This window comes from Pseudorasbora parva, chromosome 9, assembly GCF_024679245.1.
Source record: "Pseudorasbora parva isolate DD20220531a chromosome 9, ASM2467924v1, whole genome shotgun sequence".
Taxonomy (NCBI): Eukaryota; Metazoa; Chordata; class Actinopteri; order Cypriniformes; family Gobionidae; genus Pseudorasbora; species Pseudorasbora parva.
In genome coordinates this window covers 20,906,541-20,921,229 of record NC_090180.1, presented here as the reverse complement: position 1 = coordinate 20,921,229, position 14,689 = coordinate 20,906,541, and the positions used below count along the sequence as shown (strand labels likewise).

Below are 14,689 nucleotides of genomic sequence, written 5' to 3'. Positions count from 1 at the left end.
GTGTCGCTGTTTGCCCTAAATGCCGGCCATAGGATTGTGATGAGCTGCCTAGAAAAGCATTTCCCGACGGCTTTTAGGAATTAACAACTGGGTTGTAGTCTGTTTTGTCTGGGCATCTTGGGTCACCCGATACAACCTGTCCTTTAGCAGAGTAAAATAAGGAAACGTGAGTGGTTGATCAGGACGGAGGGGATGGCCGTCAATAGCACAGACCTGATTTAGCGCATTTTTGAGCGTTTTTATCCTGGGACTGTTCCAGGGGAAAGTCATCGCGTTCCGAAAACACTGGCGTTTCCGGAGCGATCGGTTCCCCCGGATCAGTGCCCAGTGGTCTCGGTTCCACCTCCCCCGCCTGGGTGACCGCCACCTTCCCTTTCTCTTTTTCCCCCCAAGAGGCATCCACACACAAACATCCCAATAATTTATTAAAACCTCGCCAATTTGTCCCCAAAATCAGTGGATGCCGGAGGTGCTGGTTAACGGCCACCTCAACTCTATGTTTTTGACCCCTGAATAGAAAAACCATCGGGATTAAAGGGTATTCTCTCACCTCCCCGTGCACACACCTCACCATAACCATGCGGCGCTTATCCCATGCCCCGGATAAGATCAGACTTTGGTGTATGGAGGTCTGGTTACAACCTGAATCCACCAAAGCTTGATAAGTACCCCCCTTGATACTCACGGGTATTTGGTACAGGCCAGCCTGATCGGGGGCGGCGTGCGCTGCGTCGGGGATCCAGACCAGTCCCCACCTCCATCCCCGGACACTGATCAATAAACTGTCGGGGGTCCCTGCAACGCCAGCAAGCCGGCCCAGGTTTCCCCGCGGCCTTAGTGGCTGGCAGTGGGGTCATGAATTGGCGTGGAGAGAGCGGGTGCCGGGAAGCCGGCAGACCGGGATCCTGAGGTCCTCCCCCTCCTCTCGCTGACGGCTGGTACCCGGAGGCTGGATCGGCTGGAGCTCCCGATCTCCACCGTGGAGCCGGCCGGGGCGTCAGCGTACTGCGTGACCTGGGTAGAGGGACAGGTTTAGAGAGAGAGGAGGGGGAAGAAGAAGAGAGAGAGAGAGAGAGAGAGAGAGAGAGAGAGAGAAGGTGATGGTAGGGTTTCGCCCACCCCTCGGCACGCCACCATTTCGTCCTCCGCCAGCTGAATGGCCTGGTCTAGCGACGCCGGGGCGGTGGCACTGGACCCATTGAGCAGTCCTCCTCGGCAGCCTTGCCACAAACTGCTCGATCGATGATGTCCTCGACGTCACTCCCAGCAGCCATCAACCACTTGCGGCAGGAGTCCCGGAGCTTGTTCGCGAAGACGAAGGGCCGACCAAACTCGTCCAGGGTTAGCGTCCGGAACCGTTGTCGGTGTTGTTCCAGAGTCCGGCCGACCCTCTGGAGGATCGCGCGCTTCAGGTCGTCGTAGACCAGGAGATTCTGGACTGGCAGTTGGTGGGCGGCTACTTGTGCCTCTCCGGACAGAAGAGGCAGTAGCCGCATTGGCCAGTCCGATTTGGGCCATTCCCGATACCCGGCTGCCCGCTCAAAGAGGTCCAGGAATGCCTCAGGGTCATCCTCCGGACCCATCTTGGCTAAAGTCATTGGGGCGGCCGAGTCGATGGTCTGTCTCTGGGGAACGGCCCGAACCTCCCGGTCCATCCAGCTCCGGAACAGCTTGCGGTCTTCATGCTGGGCCGTGAGGAGAGCTTCGAACCTTTTCTGTTGTTCCTCCCTCACAGCCAGCAGGTCCTGGTGGTGTTCTTGGTGAAGACCTGCGAGCGATTGGACAATGTCCGCAAGTGGCGTCCTCGGCGGAGTTTGCATGGCGGCGGCTCTCTTCTTCCTTCCCAGGTTTCGGCACCAGTGTAGTAAAGTTCGTTGTGTATGGAAGGAAGAAGACAGGGGTCGGCTTTGACTGAGACTCGCTTTCTTTATTCAGTCTTTTTCAAAAATAAAACAAACACACATGTGTGTGTGGTAACTCAGTTTCTCCATGATGTGGATCGCTCCTTCACAGTTCAGACACTCCGTGTCGGACTCTCTGTCTCTCTGTTGTATATGCAAAGTCCCAGTCCAACTCTCTCTCTCGGCTCTCTCCCGGCCGCGGCTTAAATGCGCTCTCTCCCTGCCAATTACTGCAATCAGAAACAGGTGTTCGTCATCTGTGCTTGACCTACTTACCGGCCGCCCCGCTCTGAGCTCTCTCTCCCGCTGCAGACCTCGCAGAACCACACCCCCTTCGCCACAGTCTTTCAAACCGTGTGATTCTGGGTGCGGTCAATTTCTGTCTCCGCTTGAGGGGCACGCTCGTTGTCTCATGTGTTTGGGCGCTCAGCACGCTCTGGCTGCGTTCGTGGATGAGTCATGTTCCCACTGCGGGAATATGACCATCGCAGTGCTACGGTCCACACTCCAGTACCTCAGAAGAGGTGGAGCACCATTGCGCATCCCCCAATCTAGCGGTTCTCCAACTGCAAAGCAGAGGGCTGCTACTTTGGCTGATGACCTTGGTGGGGAACTGAGGGTGACGGTCAGGGCAAACCCGACGGGTCAGATGGCTCCTCGGGCCCCTCCCCCCTCCACTGCGCCTGTGGAGCTTCATGAAGGGCGCGCTGACCTCCCACGTGAAGCGTCAGTCGTCACTTTCGGGGCTCCAGTGGACGATGAGATGTCAGTCGCTGCATCGGGGGACGAGCTAATGGGGTCCGAGGATGAAGATTCGGCTGCGTTGCCCCCTTCGGGTGTGACAGCGTTGCCAGAGTCCAATCCGGAGCTTATGGCTATGCTTGCCCGGGCCGCCGCAAGTGTCGGGCTCGAGTGGAACCCTCCACCGCTGGTTCTCAGCACACGCCCCGGTACCATTCTTCCCGGAAGTGCATCAGGAGCTCACGAAGTCGTGGACGGCACCCTACAGCGCTCGCCTGCGATCGACTGACTCCTCTGTCCTCACTACCCTTGATGGTGGTGCGGCTAAGGGCTACAAGGGGATCCCTCCAGTCGAGCGGTCAGTTGCGATGCACCTGTCCTAAGACCGCTGCAGACTGGAGGCAGTCCGCCTCCGCCTCCGCCCCCGCCCCAGCCAAGCCCAAGCAGAAGCCTGCACCCGCGAAGCAGGGTGCCAGACGCAAGGGGGGTGCCCAACCCGTCCAGGGTTCAGCTAAACCGGCCGGCAAGCGCAAGGGGAAGCGGCCCTGACACGGGCAGCCCAGGGAGAAGAGGAGCAGCTCTGAGGGAGATGATGTCCGCATCCCTCCCCCACCCCCCAGAGGAGGACCGGGGGGCCCCGACTGGTCATATAACACCTCTGCCGCTGGCTCTCCGGAGTCCAGCGGTACCCACATACTCACAAATTCACAAAAAGAAAAAAGTTTCCTCTCTCTCTGGGCCAAAAGAGGGTCAGGTTGACAGAGTGGGACACCCAGGGGCCTTATCACTCCTTTCCTCCCCTCCCTTTGCCAGGGGGCAGCAGTGTGGGTCTTGAGGACGCCCCCGGGCCTTCTCCCCTACACGCTGCCTCTCCCTGGAGTACTCAGTCAACACTCCAGGCCGCCCCCGGGCCTCCCGTGTCGGGGCTGAGTACTCCACCTCTCTGCCTCCGGGCAGTGGACAGCAGAGTGGGCTTCAAGGATGCCTCCGGGACTTCTCACCTACCCTCTTTCCAGACCAGGAGTGCTCGGGCAACACTTCAGGCCGCCTCCGGGCCTCCCGAGTCGGGCCAGAGCACTCCGCTTCGCTGTCCCACCCCGGGCACGTCTGTGGTGCCGTTGGTCCCACTTGCTCGGTCCCTGGGGGCCTGGCTAGGTCTTCCCAGGCCGTCTCGCTGGCTCATCCGTACCATCAGACTCGGATTCGCAATTCAGTTCGCTCGCTGGCCGCCCAAGTACAAGTGCATCCTCTTCACCTCCGTGTGAAGCAGCGATGCTCATGTCTTGAGGTCAGAGATCGAGGTCCTACTGGGGAAGGACGTGATCGAGCCGGTTCCTCCAGCCGATATGAAGACAGGGGTTCTATAGCCCCTACTTCATTGTGCCCAAGAAAGTTACGGTTACGGCCAATCCTGGACCTGCGTGTCCTGAACCGGGCCCTGCACAAGCTCCCATTCAGGATGCTAACGCAGAAACGCATCTTCGAATGCATCCATCCCCGGGATTGGTTCGCAGCGATCGACCTGAAGGACGCGTACTTCCATGTGTCTTTCTCCCTCAACACAGACCGTTCCTACGCTTTGCGTTCGAGGGGAAAGCATATCAGTACAAGGTCCTGCACTTCGGGCTGTCCCTGTCGCTTCGCGTCTTTACGAAGGTCGCGGAGGCAGCCATTGTTCCGCTCAGAGAAAGCGGCGTTCGCATCCTCAACTACCTCAACGATTGGCTGATACTCGCCCAGTCGAAGAATCAGTTGTGCGAACACAGGGACATAGTGCTCAGTCACCCCAGCCTGTTGGGCCTTCGGGTCAACCGAGAGAAGAGCAAACTCTGTCCCACACTCTTACCTCGGTATAGAGTTGGATTCGGTCAACCAGACTACGCGCCTCACAGAGGAGCGAGTCCAGTCGGTGTTGAACTGCTTGAATTTGTTCAAGGGCAGGACAGCGGTCCCACTGAAATTCTTTCAGAGGCTCCTGGGGCATATGGCATCTGCAGCCGGGTACGCCACTCAGATTGCTTCATATGAGACCGCTTCAACGCTGGCTCAATGGCCAAGTCCCGAGGTGGGCGTGGCAGAGCGGACAGTACCGGGTTCCAGTGACTCCATACTACCGCCAAACCTTCATCCCGTGGTCCAGCACTTCGTTTCTCCGGGCCGGAGTGCCCTTAGAACAAGTTTCCATGCATGTTGTGCTGTACACGGATGCCTCCGCCACGGGCTGGCTGGCCACATACAACTGGCATGCAGTTGCAGGTCTGTGGACGGGGCCGCAATTGCATTGGAATATCAATTGCCTCGAGTTACTGGCAGTACACTTGGCACTCCGCCGCCTCAAGGGGCCGCTACTTGGCAAGCATGTACTTGTCCGTACGGACAGCACCACGGCCATTGCGTAATTAACCGCCAGGGTGGTCTACGCTCCCATCGTTTGCTCCAACTCGCCCGCCACCTCCTCCTGTGGAGTCAGAAGCAGCTGAGGTTGCTTAGGGCCATTCATGTCCCTGGTGCGCTGAACCAGACAGCCGACGAGCTCTCTCCACAGCCGACACCTCCGGGAGAGTGGCGGTCCAGCTGATATGGGACCAGTTCAGCACAGGTAGACCTGTTTGCCCTCTCCGGACTCGACCCATTGCCAGTGGTACTATTCCCTGACCGGGGGTACCCTCGGCACAGATGCACTGGCACACAGCTGGCCATGGGACCTACGCAAGTATGCATTTCCCCCAGTGAGCCTTCTTGAACAGACACTGTGCAAGGTCAGGGAGGATGAGGAGCAGGTCTTGTTAGTTGCACCTTACTGGCCCAACCGGACCTGGTTCCCAGAACTAACTCTCCTCGCGACAGCCCCTCATTGGCCCATTCCCCTGAGGAAGGACCTTCTTTCTCAGGGACGGGGCACTCTATGGCACCCACGTCCAGACCTCTGGAATATTCATGTCTGGTGCCTGGATGGAACGCGGAGGTTCTAGATGGACTAGCACAAGCAGTCGTAGATACCATCTCTTCAGCTAGAGCCTTTCTATCTTGCTATCTAGAGCCTTGCTATCTTGCTATCTTGCTATCTTCGGCATGTTTATAGCTTGGTAGCGTGATCCGTTTAGCTCCACGAATTGGTGGGTGGGGATACAGAAGAAGCCATACATATTCTTATGTTGAGGCGGTGTTTCAGCATACGAAGACATCAAGGGTTTGGCATATTCATAAAATTAAGTGTTTGCTGGGACCGTTGTCAATAAAAGCTTTTCTTTTACTTACAAGGAAGTTTTCAGCTTCGAAACTTACAGGATATTATTATGTTACAATGAACTTTTATATATCAAAGGTTCAAGGGAAAGTTGATTTCTCAATTCATCACCCCTTTAAAAGTTAGTACATATTAGTTAAAAACTCTTAATACAACGCTTATGGTAACACTTAACGATAAGGGTACATGAATTATCATAAATTCGTGCATAAATTCATGCATGACTTATGCATTACTACATGCATTAATATCTCATGAATCATCAGGAACTAAAAGGAATTCAAAGTATTTCATTAATTAATTCATAGATGAACAACACCTTAATTAAAACATTAAATGAGGTGAGGACATCATCACACTCTAAAAAATGCTGGGTTAAAAACAACCCAAGTTGGGTTGAAACTGCACCGACCCAACAATTGAGTTGTTTTAACCCAATAGTTGAGTTGTTTTAACCCAATGGTTGAGTTGTTTTAACCCAGTGGTTGGGTTAAATGTTGCTTAAGACAACCCAATTGCTGGGTAAGAACAACTCAACCATTGGGTTAAAACAACCCAATTGTTGGGTCGGTGCAGTTTCAACCCAACTTGGGTTGTTTTTAACCCAGCATTTTTTAGAGTGCATGAATTATGGTTTATTATGCACGATCATGATGTGTTCTATGTTCACAAACAAAACATTGATATTTACTATCTATGGACCAATCTTTGGTCATGGTACATGAATTATCATGAATTCATGTATGAAAATAAAGCATTAATTCATGCATTTAAGACTACTTAAATGATTAAAAATCCACATTATCCATGCACATGCTATCCATTTCAATTAATGTGAGAACTAAAGGTTTTCATGAATCATGATCTCTGAGTAAGCATGGTCATGTCTTCTTCATAGTAGCCTGCAGGTAAATGATCAGACTCCAAAATTGGTGCTTAAAAGTAAGGATGCTCCAAAAAATTTTTTTTTTTTTTTTTGCCACATGTCCATGAAGACCACATGTCCCAAAATTCTGCGCTCAAACTTGGTGTCATTAAACTGCACCTTTGTTTTGAATAGGTGACATCCTCTAGTGGATGAAAAGTTACATAGTGCACCTTTAAGACCATAGCAATGTTGCAATATAAATTAAGCTTACCTTGAACATCAAAAAGAGGCTAAACACATGTAAAATTCCTATTATAAAACAAACACAATCGATGCAACATGAGCTGCGGCATGAAGTGACTTCAAGAATAGAATATGTGCTATGTTCTTTTTCGTTCAGTGGTAATTTACCAGTTATATTGAAATATTGCACTAGTTTTTGTTTTGCTTTGTGCTTGCCCTAATGTTATCATGGACTAGAGGTGTCGTCACATTAGCAATATGTCAGCCAAATTTTGAGGAAAAATGAATATGAATATTTATTCAAGTGATGAATAAAGCACAGCTCACACAGAAATCACTTTCAATCCAAGCTGCGTGGCAAATTCAAGTGACCAACTTGAAAATTAGTCAAATCTGCATGGGAAATGTTTTACCCTCACACAAAACTCGTATTTCAGTACAGATTTCTATTAAAATGACTCAGTTTCACCAAAGAAATGTCCTCAAGCAACAACAAATGTGACCAGATGTGGATGTAGCATCACACAAAAGCAAAATAATTTAACTCTTTCCCCACAAGCGTTTTAAAAAAGTTGTATTTTTGACATTGTCACAGAATATCTGAACATGCAATATATCAAAAGAAAGAACGGACCCTCTGCTTTTAATCAAACAAACAAACAAAAAAATTTATTAGCTTCATGCCTTCTTTATCAACACTGGAATATAGGTAAGTTTTATTCAAAATATAATAAACATTTTGATCAAAAAAGCTGAGAAAATCAAGTTTTTTTCCCAAAGACAACGTGCATAAGCAATGCATTTATCATTTGTTTCTGCTGCTTTTGTCCCTGTATTTTCTTGTATTCCTTACTTTTTCAGTAGATCTGTAATGTGAGTCCCCCTACTGTACAACTGTGGAACATGGATTGCCGGAAAGTTCATTAAATGGAGGGGAAATAGTTAATTACACTGTCCTTGTATAAATGGTGTATTCAGAGCCAGCCATGTAACCATTTTAATATACAATGTGGAGGCAAAGAACCACTTAAAGGAAAGTTAAGTGCATTAAAACCTAGTCGTGAATTATCATAGACCATGATCACTTGACAGCATGGAAAATGTTTAGGTCTTATTGATGTTTGCAACACAGATTTGACTGTACGGATAAAAATTATTTGTTAATTTGGTTAATATTCAGAAGTTATTTTATCTGCGTGTTAACAAACACCTTCTAGCCAATCAGAATTCCTTGGTATAATGTTAATTTATTAAGTTAATAATAATAATAATAATAATAATAATAATAATAATAATAATATTATGTTGATCACATTTTAAATAGTACTATTGATTTATTTACAGCTGCAATACTTTTTGGTGTCAAAATATACCTTCTGTTGTCCTGTTTTCTGACACATTGCTCTGCATGTATCCTGGCATTGTTTTTCATTAGTTTGCTAGCAGAATTTAAGCCCCTTTATCATGAATCAATCTCACACTATGATTCCATTTTAATGATAGTGTCCTTTACAACCTCACAACCCCCTACTGCAGATATACAAAAGCAAAGCACGCAATGATGTGATTAGCGTGTTTGTAAAGTAGCTATTATAGTCTGTTTTCCTAACCATTTATTTATTCTGCTCTCCCTTTCAAAACAATGAGCAATTTTCATTCCAAAGCAACTCCCAGTCACCTGTAAAGACTGGCAAATGAGAAAACAGTGGCTACAACAAAATCATTTTGATGAAAGGCAGTTCAGCTGGGAAGTATCTGTTTTAGCATAATGTGCTGAGCTGTTGTTGCAATTGACCTCGCTAGATCTCTTGTAATTAAAATTCAACAGGTGCTAGGTGGGTGAGAAAAAAATGAATCTATTTATGAGCAAAAATAATAATAATAAAGTCTTTAGAGCTACAATTTCTCAGCATGGACATATAAAAAAATAGCAATGGTTTAAAGCTTCAAAAATATCAAAATTGTTATGGGCTTCATAGACTTCATAGATTTTGTTGTTGTTGTTGTTGTTGTTGTTGTTTCATTCAGAGATATGTGATGCTGAAATACAATAGTTTCACATATATATATAGTTTCATATATATATAAAATGGCATTTATGATCAAATATATTATGGTCCCCTCTGTACATACTTACTATTTTGTCATCTACATGTCAACTAACTCACAATAAGAGTATAAGTTGAATGTTAAGTTTGGGTTCGGGTCAGTAGAATACATGTAGTTGCTATAACATTAGGTGCCTGTAGAGAAGAGCACACGACAGAGGGAATCCGAAAGAACAGTTTTATTAGTCCACAAAATTTAGGAGATACATTAACTAGCACATAAACTGTAATGGTCACGATTCTGAGAGGGAGGACCCAGATGCAGATTAGTGAGGCGGCAACAAAGTCCAGAAAATAGGAGCAGGACACAAAGGAAGAACTCAGGGAACCAGAGTTCAGAGTACCACTCATCTCCACTACAAATAGGAAAAAGGCTACAATTTGCACAAGCTCACCAAAATTGGACATTTGAAGACTGGAAAAATGTTGCCTGGTCTGATGAGTCTCGATTTCTGTTGAGACATTTAGATTGTAGAGTCAGAATTTGGCGTAAACAGATTGAGAACATGGATCCATCATGCCTTGTTTCCACTGTGCAGGCTGCTGGTGATGGTGTAATGGTGTGGGGGATGTTTTCTTGGCACACTTTAGGCCCCTTAGTACCAATTGGGCATCTTTAAATGCCACAGCCTACCTTCTACCTTATGACCATGTCCATCCCTTTATGACCTTGAACATGACAACGAGTTCACTGTACTAAAATGGCCCCCACAGTCACCAGATCTCAACCCAATAGAGCATATTTGGGATGTGGTGGAACGGGAGCTTCGTGCCCTGGATTTGGATCCCACAAATCTCCATCAACTGCAAGATGCTATCCTATCAGTATGGGCCAACATTTCTAAAGAATGCTTTCAGCACCTTGTTGAATCAATGCCACGTAGAATTAAGGCAGTTCTGAAGGTGAAAGGAGGTCAAACACAGTACTAGCATGGTGTTCCTAATAATCCTTTAGGTGAGTGTACATGGGGAGTAATTAACAGAACAGGTGTGATAGAAATAATTAACAACCAGGGAAACTATATGTGACACAGAACACTGACAAAATGTGAACACAGCACAGATACAAATAATACCAAATCTGATCATATATGTAACAGATGCAAAGTACATTTAAAGGGTTAATTCACCCAAAAATGAAATTGATGTCATTAATGACTCACCCTATTTGTCGTTCCACACCCGTAAGTTCATCTTCTGAACACAGTTTAATATATTTTATATATAGATGAACGGAGGTCTTACGGGTGTGGAACGACATTAGGGTGAGTCATTAATGACATCAATTTTATTTTTGGGTGAACTACCCTTTAAGCAGACAGTCTACTAATACTCTAATGAGAGTTAGTTGACATGTAGTTACAAAGTTACTTAAAGAGAGTACAGAATGTCGAAAGTGGACCATCGGAATTATGTTACCTAAAATAGTTGCGAATGCCTTTAAAATATAAGTTACTGAAAGTGGCACTTTCAGTATGATTTATTGTCAAGGAATAACAAAATAACATTTTCTTCCATTCATTTTTTTATATTTATTTTAGATCAGAAGGCTACAGGAAGGTGCCGTACCACTACTATGAAGCAGGAAGTCGTGACGAATGTGCCGAATACCTCTTGCACGAAAGTGCCCCTTACGGTGGGCACCGCTTCATCACGGAGAAGGCTGTTTTTGCGAAGTGGGCAAAGACGCACCCCATCAAGTTTTTCAGTCCAGAGTGGCAGCTGTCATGACCAAGACTCCCATTTCAGAATATTCCTTAACACCACGACCCTGTTGGCTCGTTCCCCCTCCATCTTAAAGCAACGAAACTTGCCATGCAGTGGATAAACGAATCATTCCGAATGTGATTTCAAACGGTAGTTGTCCAAGTGAAGCAAGTATCCCATCGTGACCACAAGGAGAGGTATCTCATGAACCTGGTGTTAATCCTGGTGTGATCAAATAGTGGATTTTGCATGTTCTCATGTTGTACTCATCTGGACAATTAAGTAGTATTTCTTTCAGAGCACATACACTTATTGCAGAAAGGATGGGCTACAGTAGATGAAGGTCACGTCCTTGTTTTATCTTTAATCACCTCATTTTAGGGCTGGTCGATATACCAAATTATATCTAAATATTTTTGCACCCTTTTCATCGTATTCTCCATACATCTCCATTCATATCTTTCCTCTGAAATGGCGTATTGCTTTTAATGGCTTTTGCTTTTATAAAACGTGAAGCGCAGGGCTGTGAAATAAAAAAAGACACATTTAAAAGACTTTTAACCTCAGCCTGTTTTTAGAATTTCGTCAAGTCAGTTAAGTCAAGTCAAGTCATTTTATTTGTATAGCACATTTAACTGAACAACAGTTGACCCAAAGTGCTTTACAAGTTAAAACAGGGAAGGCAGAAACAATATGCCTTGATAATACATAAAACACAATACACTTAAATAATTGAATAAAACATAAACATAAATTATAAGGCTATAGAATATATAAAAAACAAAAAACAAAAAAACACGTGCAAGCAACTTCCTGGAAACATGTATTTGAACAGCCCTTTTCAAGGGTGATATGTTTTTTTTGTAGCCAATTAGACTGAAAAAATCTGTGGAAAACATGTTTCACTACATAAACCCACTAGCAATGTTAATAATTTATCTAAACAAATTTATCTATATATTTTTTTAACCAACAGTCATTGCTGCAATTAGATTCAATTGTTTAATGCAATAAGTAAAATACAGTACAATTCTGTGAACATTTTTTTTCACCAAAAAAATTGTATTTAGATTATTTTAATAATCTAAAACTAAAACAACATTCTAAAACAAGTGAAAGTGAAACATATCTGAATTTTCTGAATTTTGAATCAACCCATTCAAAGAAATTAAATGAACTTATGAACTCTAATGAAGTTTTTGCTACTAAAGTCTGATATTAAAACATTTATGTTTAAACACATTCATACTCGAGTATGACACAGTGTTTAGGAAATGTAATGGCTCAATTAAGAGCACATTAAATTATGAACATATTCTGAAAATTTGATATATCTGCCAGCCCTAGTTTCACATAGGTTACGTTCGCCTCATAGACATTGGATAAGCATTGAGCTTGAACCGATAGGACAATTTTTACCACCGTTAAACATTTTATTTTGTACAAAAACCATTAGCCTCAATTCCTTAAATTCCCATAGTGACTCCTGTTACTTCCTTTAAACCGCTGAATAGGTCATTCAGAACTTGTTATATCCTGTTTATACTTCCTCCCTGTACAAATGAATACGTGAGGATACCCCAGGTGGTTGTTGATCTGAGACAGTAGAATATAGATATTCGGTTGTTATGTGCCATGAAAAGAAAGCAGCATTACAATATGTAGGTCTACTTTCGACAAAAGACACAAGGAATGTTTGAGAGTGAGTGAATGCGGATGTCAAGACCGTGCCTGAATGAAGTGTAGTATACAGCACAATGACTGTGCAACTCAGCAACCTATCCTTCATTTTTTATGCCTTATTTGCTTATTTAAAAATGACACTCCTGTCCACCACCTGTCAGAATCCTGTATTCCCATGAGATGGAGGTGCACTATCCCTGCTGTCAGATCAGCAGGTTAATTTGATCAGCTAATGTAGCTAAGTGTCGTAGCATCATATAAACCAGCAGACAATGCAGCGCCCTTGGGGCTCCCCTACCGCTTTCAGACGCCCGCTGTGCTTGTCTTTCTGTTTTTCCCCATCAAACACAGCATGCACTCTTTTTGCATGTATATCAAGAAAATTCATCGTCGCCGGTACTGTACGTAACAAGTTTTCGTATCAGCTTGTGATTCTGAAATCATCTGGCAGCTCAACCCGGACAGCCTTTCTGCTCTTATGCACCACTCTGTGTATGTTTGACCAGCACTGCAACATTGCCTAAGCACCGTCACAGTTTTTCCCCAGGGAGAAAGATGTTCTGGGTGCACTAGCTGTGTGAAGAGAGAATTATGGCATGAGAATATGAGACTGAAACACAGAACGGGAAGGAGCACTTTGATGAGATACTACTCACGCCTCTGGCCAACCTGTTCATTAAAACAATTGATGCCAGCTCCATTTCTCAGAGTGCTGACCTGGGATCATCATTTCCCGTACTCTATTGATCTTGTTCACCGTGTGGTATAAAAAAGAGCTGGTCAACAAATGGCACTTTCACTGTTCTATGTATTTTTGACTTTAGCTTCTGCTGTTCATGCCTCAGTTATTACTTGATGCTCTCATGATATACACTACATGACCAAAAGTATGTAGATGCACTGCAAAAATCATTGTTTATCAGTATTTTTGTCTTGTTTCCCCTTATATGTAAAACAAAATACATTTGCTGGAGCTATAGATATTGTATAGACCGAACACGTAATACATGTTATGTGCATGGCGTCACCGTTTTCACAAATTAGCATTGTTGTAGTTTACACAGAAACGATAACTGTATGATTTTCAAAATCTTGCACTTTGAACCTGTTCTCATAAGTTCGTGTTTTTTTAGGCCTCCAAAGTTTTCAGCTTTTAGCTCCTAAATTGGTTAGAATAATACCTGAAGCAAGAAAAAATAAGAAAAAAATGCTAATTGCGTAAGAAAAATAATACTTAATGTAAACCTATTTTTTTTCGATAACATTTGAACAATGATAATAGTTATTATTATTTTTATTATATTTTCTGAAAAGTCTTGATACAGTATATTACGCAAGGTCCCACTTTATATTAGGTGGCCTTAACTTAAAAAAAAGTATTTAAAAAATAAGTTACCCGATTGCCCTTTAAATTTTGAGTTCTTTGAAATAAAACAAAATAGTTAATACAATGAAAACCTTTATTCAAATATTATTCAAATATTTTGTAAGCATATTGTGTATTATTTGTGAAAACGCAGTGAAACATGCCAAATTGTGTTATTTTTTTTATGTGGTTCAGATACAATAATATTTTGAGTTTCTATTTATCAAACCAATTTCCTTCATTGTATCAACTCAAATTTTTAAAGTCCTAAGAATGTTTCTTTCTTTCTTGTAAATAGTTAATTCATAATTTTGTTCAGCAAAGACATTTCATAAAAAGTGACAGTGAAGACTTTTGGATTGTTTAAAAAATCTTATTTTAAACACACCAAAAAAGAAAAACTGAAAAATATCATGGTTTACACATGGAACAAATGGTTTCAACATTGATAATAATAAATATTTATTGAGCATCAGATCATCATATTAGAAGGATTTCTTAAGGATCATGCGACACTGAAACCTGGAGTAATGATGCTGAAAGTCCAGCTTAACCATCAAAGGAATTAATTATATTTTGAAATATATTAAAATAGCATGTATTTCAAATTGTAATAATATTTAAAGAAGAGGAACATTCAAAAAATATCACGATCCCAAACTTTTCAATAGTTAGTATTTTCAATGAAAAACAAGACACAAATACTTATGAGGAGAATTATTTTGCAGTACATTTCAACATCATACCTAAAATGCGCTTGTTTCAAAGCAATTGGCATTAATACGGAGATGGTCCTCCCTTGCTTTACCAGCTTCCACTCTGGAA

The 14,689-nt window shown here is 44.0% G+C and overlaps 1 protein-coding gene across 3 annotated transcripts in view; it reads left to right on the top strand.

The window, feature by feature from the left end:
* The window catches only part of st6galnac3 (ST6 (alpha-N-acetyl-neuraminyl-2,3-beta-galactosyl-1,3)-N-acetylgalactosaminide alpha-2,6-sialyltransferase 3), a 131,109-nt gene extending 116,740 nt beyond the window's left edge, over positions 1-14,369 (top strand). For all 3 annotated transcript variants that reach the window (XM_067454293.1, XM_067454292.1, XM_067454294.1), the window contains one exon: positions 10,650-14,369. In XM_067454293.1, the coding sequence (XP_067310394.1) occupies positions 10,650-10,839 (190 nt within the window). In that variant the 3' untranslated portion in view covers positions 10,840-14,369. The remainder of the gene's footprint in view (positions 1-10,649) is intronic.
* Positions 14,370-14,689: the final 320 nt, after the last annotated feature.